Source organism: Hoplias malabaricus, chromosome 9 (assembly GCF_029633855.1).
Source record: "Hoplias malabaricus isolate fHopMal1 chromosome 9, fHopMal1.hap1, whole genome shotgun sequence".
NCBI classification, from domain to species: domain Eukaryota; kingdom Metazoa; phylum Chordata; class Actinopteri; order Characiformes; family Erythrinidae; genus Hoplias; species Hoplias malabaricus.
Genome location: NC_089808.1, coordinates 18064905 through 18081240, shown reverse-complemented (window position 1 = coordinate 18081240; position 16336 = coordinate 18064905). Strand labels below are relative to the sequence as shown.

Genomic DNA, 16336 nt, shown 5'->3' with positions numbered 1-16336 from the left:
CCAGCCCACTGCCCATAGACCCCCAGAGACACTGAGCGTCCGATGGGCGGGACAAAGCCCAGCATTTATCCAATGGCTCGTCTCGTTTCGCTGCACTTCGCTGCTTTGCTATTGAACTCGGTGGACGCCCAGCGTCCGCACTGTTTAAATCACTGTGAGGCTGCGGATTGAGAGGAAAGCCGCGTCTTTACCAGTGATAAGAAGCTGATTCTGAACAAAAGTTGAGCGTGTTGTAGTGCATATTTATTCAATGACATGTACACACAACAGTATATATTTGGTCACTTATTTTTTGACATTTTAGGGGAACATGAGCTTCCCTTGCAGTCTTAGAGCAATCGCCTCTGATTTCTATTATATGTTTAAAATTTTAGTTTTATTGGATGAGCCACCCTTGTACAATATGGCTGTATAATGGTACCGTTTATTTCAAAATGAGAGGGAGGATAGTTATGAGAATAGTTAGAATTTGAGAGAGAATGGGAAAGACAAAATTAGAAGGAAATATAAGTAAAAGATTAAAGGTGAGATTAGAACAGAAAGTTACATAAAAAGAGGAAATGTGTGTGTGTGTGTGTGTGTGTGTGTGTGTGTGAGAGAGAGAGAGAGAGAGAGAGACTTGAATAAAAGTGAGTGAGTGTGTTAGTGTTCTTAGGGAGGCTGAGTTATTAAAATGTTGTTCCACTGAGTGAATCAGCTACATTCATATCAGGGATTTCTGGAATGTTTCATCACAATTACAGTCATTTTGGATTTTTTTTGTAATTCTTTTGAAAATTATAAATCCAAGTGGGGGCCAGCGAAGGTCAGCATCCAGTTCAGTTCAGCTATTTTTTCTAAAAGATATTCATTCTGAATTGGAAACAGACATAGACTCCCTGCCCTTGTGAAACAACAGAATGTTCTGAGTCATCTGCCATGGGCAGAGATGACTCCTATTACAACAAAAGAGTATTAGTCCGGCTAGGCACCAATCTGGGCACTAGATTGGTCCCCATTAAATAAACAATAAGAAAAACTTTCATTTTTAAGGAAAAATACAAAATTAAACTCCACACTTTATTCAAATCTGAACAAGTCCACAAGCATTTGTCACTATATTTAACAAGTATTTTGACCCCTCTAGAGACTCAAAAAAGTGACTAGCGACAATTCTAGTGACTTAGATGTGAAAGCACATATTGTTCAGCATTTACAGTACCCAATGCGCAGCGGGTGCTGCTGTGAGCCCCTTCCCTGTCCAAAAATACCCACAGGTGAGCAGTCTCACAGTAGCTGCAGTCAGAGCAGAGAGGAGACCCCCAAACTCTCCACTCCATGTCCAAATTGCAGATGAATCACATATACTGCACTCCTTGATAAATGAAAAGAGTGGAAACACCATGGGATGGTTTCCCAGAGAGGAATTAAGCCTAGTCATGGACTACACAGCATTTTGAATTGTGGTTTTCCATTGAAAGGGCAGGACTACTTTTAATCCCTATATGGGAAAAATATTTAAGTATATTTAGTTATATTATATATAACTGTACTTCAAATTCTTTAGTTTTTACAGGGGAAGAAAACCAACATGGAAAAACTGATAGGCTGAGGTGATAAATCTTTTTTGTGTGTGTGTGATTTTTTAAAAAATACATTTTACAATCAACCCTTCTTCAGAGGAAGACAGTAAGAAATGTTGAATATCAGTATAGCCAAACATTTTAGTACCAGCTTAACATTTGAAGTAACATCTAACTTCCTGAAACAGAGAAATCAATGAGTGAAGCAGAGAGGGTAGCAGTGTGGAAGCAAACAAAAACAAAAGCCTTCAGGATTTCACACTAATTTGCTCTGCCCTTCCTTCCGTCACGCCCCCCCCCCCTTCTCTCTGTCTCTCTCTCTCACTCTCTCTCTCTCTCTCTCTCTCTCTCTCTCTCTCTCTCTCTGTGATGCCCCTCCCATTCTTTCATTATCTGGACAGCTCCTATAAAAGTAGTCTTTTTGACAGAGGGGCTTCAGTTACGCACCCATCGCCATCAAGCAAACAGTAACATTCTGTGGTCATCATGGCTTTGAAGGAGTTGAAGAGTAAAGGGTTCTGGAGGGCTGTTCTGGCTGAATTAGTGGGGATGACCCTCTTCATCTTCCTCAGCATTGGCGCTGCCATTGGCAACACAAATAACAGTAATCCGGACCAGGAGGTGAAAGTGGCTTTGGCCTTTGGTTTGGCAATCGCTACACTGGCACAGACTCTGGGCCACATCAGTGGAGCCCACTTGAACCCAGCAGTCACCCTAGGCATGCTGGTTAGCTGTCAGATCAGTCTCCTCCGAGCTATCTTCTACATATTTGCTCAAATGCTTGGTGCTACAATGGCAAGTGGCATCGTCTACGGAGTCCGTTCCAACGATAACAGCACACTGGGGCTCAATACGGTGAGTGAGCATAACATGAACAAAACTAACCAGATCTGAACAAATCTGTTCAAAAACTTATCAGAACTGAGAAGCACTTACATAAAATGTACTAAAAATTGTAAAATAATATTTAAAGACTGTTTAGAACTGACTTACATTTGCAATGTAATTTCCAAATAAGCAAAATCAGGCAAATTGTCACTGTAATTTACACCATAGGGTAACTGGACCGGACTGAAATATAGCTAAAAAAAATTATTAAATGTGGCCGAAACATTGGTGAGAGACAAGAATGAATCTAATGTTTAGTGTTGCTTTTCATAAATGTTAGATATCATTTGACATTATATATTATTTTATATTATTTATACATTGCACTGCACAGATTTATGAAGGTTTTGTTATCTTCTTGAGGAATGGAGTCTGGTGCAGTACAGCAGACAAACACAGAATGTCAGAGTGAGGACCAATTAATTTTCTGCTTAAATTATACTTTTCAATCTAAGTCTCAGAATCAGTAGGAGCTGAATGAATGATTTGTTTTCTCCTGCAACTGATGCTGATGATATTTTGTCTTCTGGCAGCTGGCATCCTGCTGAAAGACTTCTGCAGTCATTAGGGAAGTTTTCAGTAGGCCACATATGATCAAAGAGCAAAGTAAAGCACTAGCCATTATACAAATGCCTTCATTTCTCCATAATGCTCCTCTAGTGACACTCCTCTAGTGACAGTACAAGTAAATGATCCTTAGCTATATATATATATATATATATATATATATATATATATATATATATATGCACAAGTCTTGCGCTCAGATTATTTGTTGTTGAGCACAAATTAGAAGTTAACCTGGGCCTATGAGTTATGTCATAGATGTTTGAGTACAGTAAGGAAGGCCTCATTGCTGGATGATAAACTTATCTTCTTGGTTCAGAAGCTCTACTGACCTCACTGATTACAGTCCTGCTGCCCTACCCTTCTGTCCAATGACATGGAAGTTTGACAATCAGCTCTTGTTTATACAGTGGTTCTAACAGGAGCTTATCTACAAATGGGACTGGCAAGTGTGAGCTAGAGGGGTATAAAGCCCTCCAACACTGGGTAGCGGTGCTCTCTGGAGGCATGGAGAAATATCCAATACATTTGCAACAAATTGTAGAGGCCTTTTTTACTTCATCCAACTTTAGAGCACACCCTTATTAATATTCATAAAACTAAATGCTATCAAATTCTCAAAGAAATTATTAAAAAGGAAATCAATTTGTTTGCCTCATTTTCATAAAGTTTTTGTACATAGGATATTTTTAGCATAATTTCATCTTATAATCAAAATTATTCCATTAATTATGAACCTTAACTCAGCATGTATTTTTAAATTGAGAACATAAAATTTAATCATATGAAATTATCTTAATTTTTTCCTATTTATCTTCTGGAATGTATGACCAAATGATTGCCAAACTTAGGAAAATCAATACTCATAAAATGTGTATCATGTGGTTATTAACTATACTGCTTACTATGAAGAATGTATCAAATAACTGTGAATATTGGAGAGACTAAAAAACCTTTTTAACAACACTTTGAATTAAATTTTGTAGTATGATGAGTATAATATTGGTGTTTTTGTTTTTATCTTCCCAGCTTAATAAGATCAGTCCCATTCAGGGCATTGGCGTGGAGCTGCTGGCCACCTTCCAGCTAGTGCTCTGTGTCCTGGCAACCACAGATAAAAGGAGGCGGGACGTGATGGGTTCCGTCCCCCTGGCCATTGGCCTCTCTGTGTGCCTGGGACATCTGACAGCTGTGAGTATTCTAAAAACTGTATCATTCATCAACAAACTACTGAATTTTATCAATGTTACATGTTTTATTGATTTTCTTTGTGAAAAAATGTAAACATATCCTCTAAAGGGAAAATATTTCTTTACATTTGAATGCACATTTAACATATGTGTGTGTGGGGGGGGGCAAAATCATCCTCAAAAGGCTACACTTGGGGCATAAATAGAAATAGAGTGTAATAATGTGAAAATAATTCTATTTTTAACTGGAATTTTCTGAAATTTTTACCAAATTAACAAGAACTGTTCAAACATTTGCATACAAATGTACTCTACTGTAATTATATAAATGGACCCATGTTTGATAAAGTGCAGAATGCTGTACAGCCTCTTTTGTTATGCTTACTGGCTTTCAGTCTTTTATCACTATGTAATCATCTCTGCATTTCTTTTCTATTTTTTACAGATCAGTTTTACTGGATGTGGGATTAACCCAGCTCGATCCTTTGGGCCTGCTATGATTCTCACCAATTTTGAAAATCACTGGGTAATAATCAGATTTTTAAAACTTTAAACTTTATTTCTATGAGAACACCCCATAATCAGACATATAACACAGTAGTCCATGAACTATTCAGGATCATATGATAAGCAGAAAGTAAGTGAAAAGTTACTCAGTAACAGACATTGTTTCAAGAGACCAAGCCATAAATCAAAGACAAACAGTCCAAATTGATTACTTTTGAGTAAAAATTTTCCATTCACAATTGTGCTGTTCTTTAAAAAAGAAATCAGTCTGTCAGTATACATGGGAACAACATTTTAAAACAAAATTATATATATTCAGCAGTTTAGCTCTGCCCAATCATGCTGAAGATTTAGGTTCAACTACAGCTCATTGATAGCAGAGCTCATTGATATTTATCAGCCTTAAAATCCAATAACTAAAGGAAAATGCAACGCAACGCTGGATGTAATCCATGCCCAGGGAAATGTTTTTAGCATTTAGTTTTTAATCATTTAATGTTGTGAAAGATATATGTAGCACTTGGTCAAAATTGCCCTCTAGTGTATAATTATTGATGGCCTCAGCTATTTAGACCAAGTCTAGACTTAATCCATAGTCTAGAATCCTGGACACTACAACTCTTTTGGTGTTTTATGCAATTTAGCCTAATGCAGGTCTAATTTTAAGCATGTTGCCCACAGGTCTATTGGGTAGGACCTATGTGTGGGGGTGTGACCGCTGCACTGATCTATGACTTCCTGCTGTACCCCAAAACGGAAGATTTCCCAGAGCGTGTCCGGGTGCTGGTGAGTGGACCCCCAACCGATTACGATGTCAATGGAACAGAAGATATCCCTGTGGTGGAGATGACATCAAAATGAAACAAGACAGTGGAGTTACATTCTACAGAAAGCCTTAAACATCTGTAAATATCTGTCCCCATCCATTGGGAGATAAAAGCATTAAGTTTTTGACAAATGCAAATGTTTGACAAATGAAAACCCAGAGGCCTCTCTTGTAGTTGTTCAAAAGAAGTTTAGTTTCAGCTCACCTTTCTTCTGTTTGAACTTCTACTTACTTAGTATTTAGTATGCACCTCCATTTTCTCAGTTTTCTTTAAAAAGTTTATGAATTGTGTAATTTTAGTTAGTGATTTAATTAGTCCCTTGTTGTTTGAACAATTTTCTATGTAAATGCTTATTGGATTTTGGATATTTGTTATTAAAAGTGCACTATAAAGCTGTTTCTTCACTTTTTTAAAGAAAATAAAGGGCCTTAAGTTACAAACACTTAGTGATTGTTGTTCATTCATTCATTCATTATCTGTAACCGCTACACACACATTCACACCTACGTACACTTCTGAGTTGCCAATCCACCTACCAACGTGTGTTTTTGGACTGTGGGAGGAAACGGGAGCACCCGGAGGAGACCCACGCGGACACGGGAGAACACACCAACTCACCCAGGTCACCCGGGGCTGAAATCAAACCCACAACCTCCAGGCCCTTGGAGCTGTGTGACTGTCACACTACCTGCTGCGTGCGCCACCATGCCGGCTGATTGCTGTTCAGTTTTCAGCTGTTCATCTTATATTACTACTTTAGATCATATTGCAAAACATTTACAAAATATAACAATCCATATTCAGTAGGTTGTGTCAGCATACTGTAGAATTATCAACATGTGAATAATAAAGAACAAAAACTCATGAAATGCATTACAGTAATCACACATTGAATTACAAGTTGATAATAATTTAGCGCTAATGCCCCTATGGAGAGAGATTAGTCTTAAAATACTTGACAAATCCTTAAATATTAATCCACAAATTAAACACAAGTCACAAATATGTTTCATTCTTCACAAATAAATACATCCCAATCTGTGTCTTGCAGTTTGTACAAATACAGTAAAGTTTATAAATGCGTTTTTGGTTTTCATAGATATATAATTTTATGTGAAAATAAAAACATTTGTTTAATTTACATTGCATATATTTGTTTTTATTTATATTTATATATTCACAGTCTTGAATTTAAAATGTATTCATCAATATTGAATGTGCATTTGTGGAGTCACTTGCTTGTTTTCTGTGACATGTTTTTGTGTATTTCACCTGATCCACACACATATCCACACTCCACAAATATGGCCAGGCAAAAAAGTCACCGCTAGGTGGCACTGAGTGTTTTAGGAGGTGTGGGGCCAAATTAAATGGAGAAGCAATTACGCAACATTTAATGTGGAAGTTTCAAACAAAATGCAGATGAATAAGCTACTGAATTCAGTTCCATATCATAGGCAGTTAGGAGTGGATGATCACTGTCTAAAACTTTTGAATGTGCCCTAAATTTAATGATGTTAAAGTCCAGCAGGACCTACCAAATTTTGCTGCAGGATAGAGTTGTCAAATAAATATTTAAAACCATCCTGTATTTGAACAGTAAAAGTCATGTTGTTTATTGGACTGATACAGGACACGTTGTGTTCTGCATTTCTGAAGTTGGACTGTTAAGATAAGTGATTTGTTTTAGACAGACAGATGCTATTGAAGGCCGTTGGTCTCAAAACACTTTGGATTCTTGTGTTAATGCATAGAGTATAATTTCACATTCAATAACACTTTCAAAATGCATTTACATGTATATACCCTTTGGACCCGAATCCCGCATTTTGCGGGGTGAAAAACACACCTTATATAATCAGCTTTTTAAGTCTTGAATGTCTGAATGCGTCTGTGAGCTCCGTATACCGTTAGAAAGTGCAGATCCGACCGTTTCTAAAAATAGCACTCTCATCACGGTGCTGTGAAGCCTCTGGGAGTAATCCAGTGTGAAAAACCACCTAAAAATCAAGTCGCTCCTTCAAAATTTTTGTCTTATGTCCTTGTCATGAAAGATTCTAACAATATTCGCTATTATCAGAAAAAAAGACGCTGCAAAGGGACAAGAAAGACGGTGTTTACTTTCAGTTTCGTTTTGACTCACATAACGTCAACCCAAGCTGTCTCTGGGCAGAAAAATATGAGTCATCAGCAAAAACATATTCCTATTATTGATTTATAGTTTTTCAAGGTTTTTGTAAGTTTCACATCAAATAATACTGCATTAGATCAATAAATATAAACTAAAAAGCTTAAATAATTATTTATTGTGTGTTTTCTAAATAAACAAGTATTATTTCATCATTTTTTAAAAAGAATATAATAATAATAATAATTGTAAATATTATCAGCATCTGAGAAAACTGCCAAAGTACCAAAATGTTTTTTATTTGTTGAGATATTGTCCATATTTACCCTGAACTAAATTCCTGAAAGTCTGGGCTTGCTGTGACTGTCAGAACTTTATCAGTCATACATCCCAGAGCTTAGAATATCAAGAAAAATATGTCCGTCTGATGCTACAAATTTATTTTGTCACAGTAATATGACATGTAATAAATTAGCATCAAAAATGCTTATGTTTTCAACTAACAGACACCTCACACTAACAATCTGTGTCAAGATATCCGATGTGGGAATATGATTTCAAGGCTATACATTGAGAAATATGAAAAAAAAGCAGGCGCTAGGTAAAATTTTGGTCAAAACATGACAAATTTATAGAAAAATTGATTTATCGGTCAGCATGAAAACCTCAAGTGATTACATATTTGAGTAGCAAAGGTTCTTTAGAAAATAAAACAACATATTGAATATGGCTATGTCACATAATTATTGTTTAAATGCAACTGAAAGAGGCACTGACAAAAAAACGGAATAGCAAAATAGCTATATATATAGGGTCCATCGAGTTAATACGAATAGATTTTGTATGTAACACGTTTTGGATTTGGATTTTTTCAGAGAATGAGAATCAATTTTACACCTCTGTGTGTCACACCCATAGTGTAAGAGAATAGTGATGCTTGTCTGATTCAAAATTATGGAATGCTTTAGAACATTTTATGAAGTTGAATAATTATATGAATGTTTACAAATTTTAAGGTATTAAATGGGAGAATCTTTTATTGTTGAAAAATAAACTTCCTGGTGCTATGGGGATCAGCTCGCTAGTGTTACTGTCTTCACACTGCTATGTATACACATAGGGCTCCACATAGCCATAGGTTAGCTCACTATGTTATGAATAATTAAGGTTTGAGTGAAATGCGAAAGGAAAGTCCTGTGAAAACCTGTGAAAGGAAATGAACAAAAATATGTCAACAGGTGAGTGACTTGATCCAGAAATGCAGATTCTATAAATACATATAAAATTTGAGACTGTGACTTTACAAATCCTTTCCCTGGATCACCACCTTAACGTGGTGGAGGGGTGTGCGTGCCATTGTGAGCCTACGAACTATGTTGTCGGGGGCAATAGCCCCTGGTAGGGTCTCCCAAGGCAAATTGGTCCTAGGTGATGGGCCAAACAAAGAGTGATCCATAAGATCCTGATGAAAAATACAACAGGGACACAGCTTCCCTTGCCCCGGGGTAGGGAAACCGGGGCCCCACCTTGGAGCCAAGCCTGGGGGAGGGGCTCGTTGGCGAGCGCCTGGTGGTCTGACTCTTACTCATGGGGTCTGGCCGGGCTCAGCCCAAAGGAGCAACATGGGTCCACTCTCCCATGGGCCGACCACCTGTGGCAGAGATAGTAATCCGGGTCTGGTGAATTGTGGATCAGGTGGCAGCCGAGGGCGGGGACCCTGGCGTTCTGAACTGGCTCTTGAAACATGGAATGTAACCTCTTTGGTGGAAAAAGAGTCTGAGCTGGTGCGCAAGGTTGAGAGGTACTGGCTAGATATAGTTGGACTCACCTCGACACACAATATAGGGTTTTGGAACCAATTTCCTTGAGAGGGGCTGGATGCTCTTTCACTCTGCAGTTGCCCAGGGTGAGAGGCGTAAGGCAGGAGTGGGCTTACTCATAGCCCCCCGGCTTAGCGCCTGTACATTGGGGTTTACCCCAGTGGACAAGAGGGTAATTTCCCTGCGCCTTCGGGTTGGGTAAAGTGCTCTGACGGTTGTTTGTGCTTATGCACCGAACAGCAGTTCAGAGTACCATGCCTTCTTGGAGACCCTAGAGGGGGTGCTGGAGAGCACTCATTCTGGGGACTTCATTGTTCTGCTGGGAGATTTCAACGCTCACGTGGGTAATGATAGTGAGACCTGGAGGGACGTGATTGGGAGGAATGGCCCCGCTGATCTGAACCTGAATGTTTTCAGTTATTGGATTTCTGTGACCATCACAGTTTATCCATTACGAACACCATGTTTGAGCATAAGGGTGTCCACAAGTACATCTGGCATCAGGATACCCTATGCCGCATTTCGATGATCGACTTTATAGTTGTATCATCGGACCTGCGGCCATATGTTCTGGACACTCGGGTGAAGAGAGATGCTGAGCTGTCAACTGATCACCACCTAGTGGTGAGTTGGATCAGATGGCAGGGGAGGATGCCAGACAGACCTGGCAGGCCTAAACGTGTGCTGAGGGTTTGCTGGGAACGTTTGGCAGAGAAACATGTCAGAAAGATCTTCAACTCCCACATCCGGCAGAGCTTCGACTGGGGGAGACCGCTGACATTGAGTGTAGCGGCTAGCCCAAGCTGTGGCTGCAAGGTTGTCAGTGCCTGTCGTGGTGGCAATCCCCACAGTGGTGGACACACCGGGTGAGGGAGGCTGTCAAGCTGAAGAAAGAGTCCTATTGAGCCTGATTTGCTCAAGGGACTCCAGAGTCAGTGACGGGTACCGAACACCCAAGTGGATCATGGCTTTGGCTGTCGCTGAGGCAAAAACTCAGTGTGGGAGGAGGAGGGTGTGAGAGGACTTTCGATCGGCTCAGAGAAGATTCTGGCAAACCGTTAGGCGACTCAGGAGGTGGTGGTTCCCCTTTTTAAGAAGGCGGACCGGAGGGTGTGTTCAAACTATAGGGGGATCACACTCCTCAGCCTCCCCGGTAAGGTCTATGCGGGGGCACTGGAGAAGAGAGTCCGACTGATAGTTGAACCTCAGATCCAGGAGGAACAATGCGGATTCTGTCCCGGTTGTGGAACACTGGACCAGCTCTTTACCCTCGCTAGGATCCTGGAGGGTGTGTGGGAGTTTGCTCAACCAGTCTACATGTGTTTTGTGAATCTGGAGAAGGCATTTGACCATGTCCCTCTGGATATTCTGTGGGGGGTGCTCTGGTAGTATGGGGTACTGGGCTCTTTGCTACGAGCCATCCAGTCCCTGTATAAACAGAGCAGGAGTCTGGTTTGTATGGCTAGTGGTAATGCTGTAATACGGGCTCTGTACTGGTCCGTTGTGGTGAAGAGAGAGCTTAGCTGAGCTTTGGGTAGTGACTGAAAGAACGAGATCGCGGGTACAAGCGGCTGAAATGAGTTTTCTTCGCATGGCGTCTGGACTTTCCCTTAGAGACAGGTTTAGGAGCTCGGACATCCGGGAGAGACTCGGAGTGGAGCCGCTGCTCCTCCACGTTGAGAGGAGCCACCTGAGGTGGTTCAGGTATCTGGTCTGAATGCCTCCTGGACACCTTCCAGGTGAGGTGTTGCGGGCATGTCAAACGGGGAGGAGGCCCTGGGGAAGACCAAGAACACGCTGGAGAGACTACATGTCTCGACTGGCCTGGGAATGCCTCGGTATACGCCCAGAGGAGCTGGAAGCGGTGGCTGGGGAGAGGGAGGTCTGGGTTTCTTTGCTCGGACTGCATCCTCCGCGACCCAGACCTGGATAAGCGGTGGATAATGGATGGATGGATGGATAGATGGACTTTACAAATCTATACAATTTAAATTTAAACAAATGTATATATTTATACATAAAACGATTCTATATTTATGAAGACCAAAAACATGTATTTATAAATTTTATTTAGTTTGTATTTGTACGAACTGCAGACTTTGAGACACAGATTGGGATATATTTATATTTGAACAGTGAAATATATTTGGGGCAGCACAGTGGCGCAGCAGGTAGTGTTGTAGTCACATAGCTCCAGGGACCTGGAAGTTGTGGGTTCAAGATATGGATTCAACTCCGGGTGATTAACTGCAAGGAACTGTGTTCTCCCAGTATCCACTCTTTTATTGAGGTGAACCCTCAGAATCTTACAGGGGCCCACCATCATCACATGTGTTTTGTTGAAGGAGAAGAGTGGGAGCATGTATCGTTTCATATACACCATCAGCTCAGGAGAAGAGTGCCTGCTGATTGCTGTAAATTCAATGACATTTTATTTATTCCTTAATTTCATACTTGTTTAATTTGCCTTGTTGTATATGAAAACTTTTTCTGTGTGTTAATCTTTAAATCTGGCAATGACTCAGAATGTGACAAGTTTATCTCTTTCTTAAGAGGGGGAAATAACTTTGTGGTTTATGCTTAGTCATTTTTAAAGCCAATTGGTACAAACTGTGGGACCTGAAGAAATCCAGTTTCAGAAGTGTAGTGTCTGTTATTTACAACACATTAATGTTTAAGCAAAACATTTATCATATCTGTAAACTTTGAATTCATCAGTTACAGTTTGCAAAAGTGAGGCCTTTACTGTGAGCTAAACGAACATAAAGCAGGTGGACAGTGACTGATAAGGAAATCAAAAAACCACAGCTTATGTATGCAGAATTAGAGTCCAGACCTGAAGGCATTTATCTGATTTTGACTGGCCTTGACTCTGCAATGAAAGACATATCATGATGATCAAACGCCACAGCAGATTTATAGAGATGACTTTAGTGTAAGCTATAAATAAGTTGTTTGGTAGGAGGGATGACCAGTGGTTTGTGTTTGTATAAGGATTATTGACAAACAACTTAAAATCAAATAAAATTAAAGTTTATTTGTCACACACATAGTCATACAGAGTACAGTGAAATCCTTTGTTGACTGCTCCTTCCCAGAAAAACAACCTTGTAAAAACAGAAAAACAAAAAAGACCTTGAAATAATATGCAAATAGATTTAAAATATATATATAGAATAAAGTAAAATTAGGGCAATAATATAATATTTCAAGTGGTGGTGGTGGTGGAGGAGCAGGAGGTGTTTATGGTTTCTTGATGTCCAATGTGTGATAGATGTATGTGTTTGGGGGATATGTTTTTGGTTTATTGTCCAGTGTTCAAAGCCTGAATTACTTGTGTGAAGAATTTCCTCCTCATCCTCTCTGTATTTGCCTTCAAAGAGCAGAAGTGCTTCCATGACCTCAGCAGAGAGAAGAGTCCATTGTTGGGGTGGCTGAGGTCCTTGAAAATCCTCCTGGCCTTGGTCCAGCACTTCATGTTGTAGATGGTCTGCAGGTCAGGAAGCTCGGTCTGAATGATGCACTCAGCTGAATACACCACCCTCTGGAGAACCCACCTATCCTGGTTTCCAAACCAGATGTTCCATGTGAGGAAGCTATTGATAGTGCAAGTATAAAAGTTCCACAGCACCTTGGAGGACAGTCTGAAGTCCCTTAGGTACCTGAGGTGGTAGAAATGTTGACAGGCCTTCCTTGCCAGGTGTGGCATGACCATTATAGGTCCTACAAGATGTAAATGTCCACTCTTTCCATCACAGCTCCATTGATATTTATCCATTGATATATATCCATTGATATATATCCATAATTTGATCCATTTATCCATTGATATATATCCACTGGTAGCTCCACTCCTGCTTCTCACTGCAGTCTACTATCAGCTCTTTTGTCTTGATGACATTAAGGAGTATATTGTTATACTTGCACCAGTTCTCCAGATGTTTGATCTCCTCCATGTAGGCCCTCTCATCATCCTCTGATATCAGACCCACCACAACAGAATCAGCAAACTTGACAACGCAGTCGTGGGTGTACAGTGAATATAGCAGAGGGCTCAGTGAACAACCCTGAAGTCTGCAGTACTGAGGGTGAGGGTGGGTGAGATACGTTTGCCTATCTGTACTGCTTGTAATCTGTCCATTAGGAAGTTGGAGTACCGGTGACAAAGAAATGCAAGAAGTCCCAGAATTGCTAATTCATAGAGAGTTTGTAAGGAATAATTATGTTAAATCCCGAGCTGCAGTCAATTTCCTTGCATAAATACCCCTAGAGTCTATTTGTCTCAGTGCAGGAGCAGGTGAGATATAGAATTCGAGAATTTGTGGTGAAACAACGCTACCAGTGGATTGGAGCTCACTTATTTATTCATTCATTCATTATCTGTAAGTGCTTATCCAGTTCTGGGTCACGGTGTGTCCAGAATCTACCTGGAATCACTGGGCGCAAGACAGGAACCTTGGACAGGGCACCGGTCCATCACAGAGCAACACACACCCACACCTAGCGACACTTTAGAGTAGCCAGTCCACCTACCAATGTGTGCTTTTCGATTGTGGGAGGAGACAACTGCAGAACCCTGGAGCTGTTTGACAGTGACACAGCTTGTTGCGCCAACTTGCCGCCTTGGGGCTCACATAGTGAATATAAAATAAATATACATTATGATATTGTCAAATCAGCCAAATATTTCTTTTTCTGTGTTGTTGAAAAATATGGACAATTCCACCCTGTACTATTTACTCTTAGCCAGTTCTATATAAAATATATACAGTTCAAATATACAAAAACTTTAAGCATAAGGCAAGAATGTATACTTTTCATAATCTCCATCAAATGATTAAGTACAAGAACAGGCCAAATAGACTATAGTAAACGTAAAAAAAAAGTATTTTTTCTAATATTCTCATCAACTGATAAAAGCCATTAACACTGTCTGCAAAGCTTAAACATTCAAATCAGTATTCTCCATATGGGTATTTAATGAGTAGACCTAATAATCTTTAATGCTTACATCCATTAGTCACCAAATTTACCTGATTCAAATCTTCACTATATCAAGGCTGTGGCATGGTAATACAACAAAAATACTCTTTAATGTCCTCTGTACATTTAGTTTTTGTAAATATATATGGACCCATAAATCTGTAAATTAATGGAAGCATGGGTTTTTACAACATCCATTCATTCATTCATTGCCTGCACCCATCCATCAAGCTCAGGGTCGTGGCAGGTCTGGAACCCATCCAGAACCACTGGGCGCAAGGCAGGAACACACCCTGGAGGGGGCGCCAGCCCTTTGCAGCTTCACAGTGATTCCATATAGGCTCTGGACCCACCGCAGCCCTGAACAGAATAAAGGTTACAGATAATAAATGAATGAATGTATCTAATGTTTCTCATACTTTTTTGCATATTTAAAGTGCAATAAAATATGTATTATAATGCTTCGTGTGCTTCTGACAGTGTTCATTCATTCATTCATTCATTGTCTGTAAGTGCTTATCCAGTTCCGGTTTGCGGTGGGTCTGGAGCCCACCCAGAATCACTGGGTGCAAGGCGGGAATTCACCCCAGTCCTTCGCAGGGCAACACACGCTCACACTCACACCCACGCAGACATGGGGAGAACACACTGAACTCCTCACAGTCACACAGAACAGGACTTTAATCCACAACTCCAGCCCAAGGACCCTGGAGGTATGTGACAGCGACACCACCTGCTGTGTCACTGTGCCGCCCTGACAGTGCTCACAAGGTACAAAAATGGTTTAAATATTAAACATTGTTTGTAAAGTGAAGTCAGCTTCTGCAGTGTATTGTTTTAATTTTGGGTGTGGGTTTATGATGGTCAACATTATTATTATGATTAAAGGTATGTTCACTAAGGTCATGTGCCCCAAACCCCCCAGGGATGTGGAGGGCTGATTTTAGACTCTTGTGGAGGAATGTGGAGGACTGAATTTTTGACCATTGACTCTTAGCAAACTGCTGCGTCATTGTTCAGAAGAGTTGGTTTGCCCTCCTGAGTGGTTACATTAGATCATCTTAACTAAGCAATAAATCCATCACCACTCACTTCTGAAACTGCATAGGCGAACAAAGACCTAATGAGCATTAGCAAAACTTCCTGGGTAACCACTGACCACAAAGAATTGCAAATTCTTTTTAAAAAAACAAACATCCATCAGGAATTCCTTGGACATCCAGCATCTTTCAGCACAGGAACTGAAGTCTCAGTGGTTGTATTCTTCTATTTTTCAAAATTAGTGTTGTTACCCAGTCACAAAGACGCTCACCAATAATAGATAATAAAACACAAACAAAAAATGAGTAAATACAAATAAATACAAATGTGTAAAATGTAACTGTATAATATAAAGATTTCTTTAATTACTAATATATGTGAGGGGGAAAAATAACAGTATTGTATTCAGTTAATATACGTATTCATTCCCAACCTCCAGCATTTATCATGTGTGGTCTGACCTGAATTGCATAGTGTTATCTATAATCTTTACTCAGCTAAAGGCTTAATTAATTCTAATATACCTTTGTCCATGTTTGTACATAGAAACCACCTAAAACAGTCTGTTAGAGATTGGCTTTTGTCCACATAGGCTGTTAAGAATAAGTTAGAAGAAAGGTCTCTATGATACCACTGTTAGTGAATTTTACATGTAACAGTATATTTCAGAATTAATTAGAATTGTTACATTCATGTACTATGTTATATAAAAATGTAAACTGTGTTTTAAAAAATACTCTGACAATGTGTGTATTGGTGGCACAGCAAGTAGTATCACAGTCACACAGCTCCAGTGACCTGGAAGCTGTGGGTTCAAGTCCTG

General features: G+C 39.9%; 1 protein-coding gene across 1 annotated transcript; it reads left to right on the top strand.

Annotated features, from left to right (window-relative positions):
• The first annotated feature begins 1997 nt into the window (after positions 1 to 1997).
• Positions 1998 to 5963, top strand: LOC136706818 (aquaporin-1-like). The gene is made up of 4 exons (XM_066680466.1): positions 1998 to 2417; positions 4047 to 4208; positions 4653 to 4733; positions 5396 to 5963. Exons 1-4 carry the CDS (start codon positions 2049 to 2051, stop codon positions 5573 to 5575), a joined length of 792 nt encoding a protein of 263 aa, XP_066536563.1. The 5' UTR covers positions 1998 to 2048; the 3' UTR covers positions 5576 to 5963.
• The last annotated feature ends 10373 nt before the right edge of the window (positions 5964 to 16336 follow it).

Coding starts and splice junctions, on each gene's coding strand:
- LOC136706818 (XM_066680466.1), top strand. CDS start 2,049: ATGGCTTTGAAGGAGTTGAAGAGTAAAGGGTTCTGGAGGGCTGTTCTG. Junction 2,418..4,046: donor GCACACTGGGGCTCAATACG/GTGAGTGAGCAT, acceptor TTATCTTCCCAG/CTTAATAAGATCAGTCCCAT. Junction 4,209..4,652: donor GCCTGGGACATCTGACAGCT/GTGAGTATTCTA, acceptor TATTTTTTACAG/ATCAGTTTTACTGGATGTGG.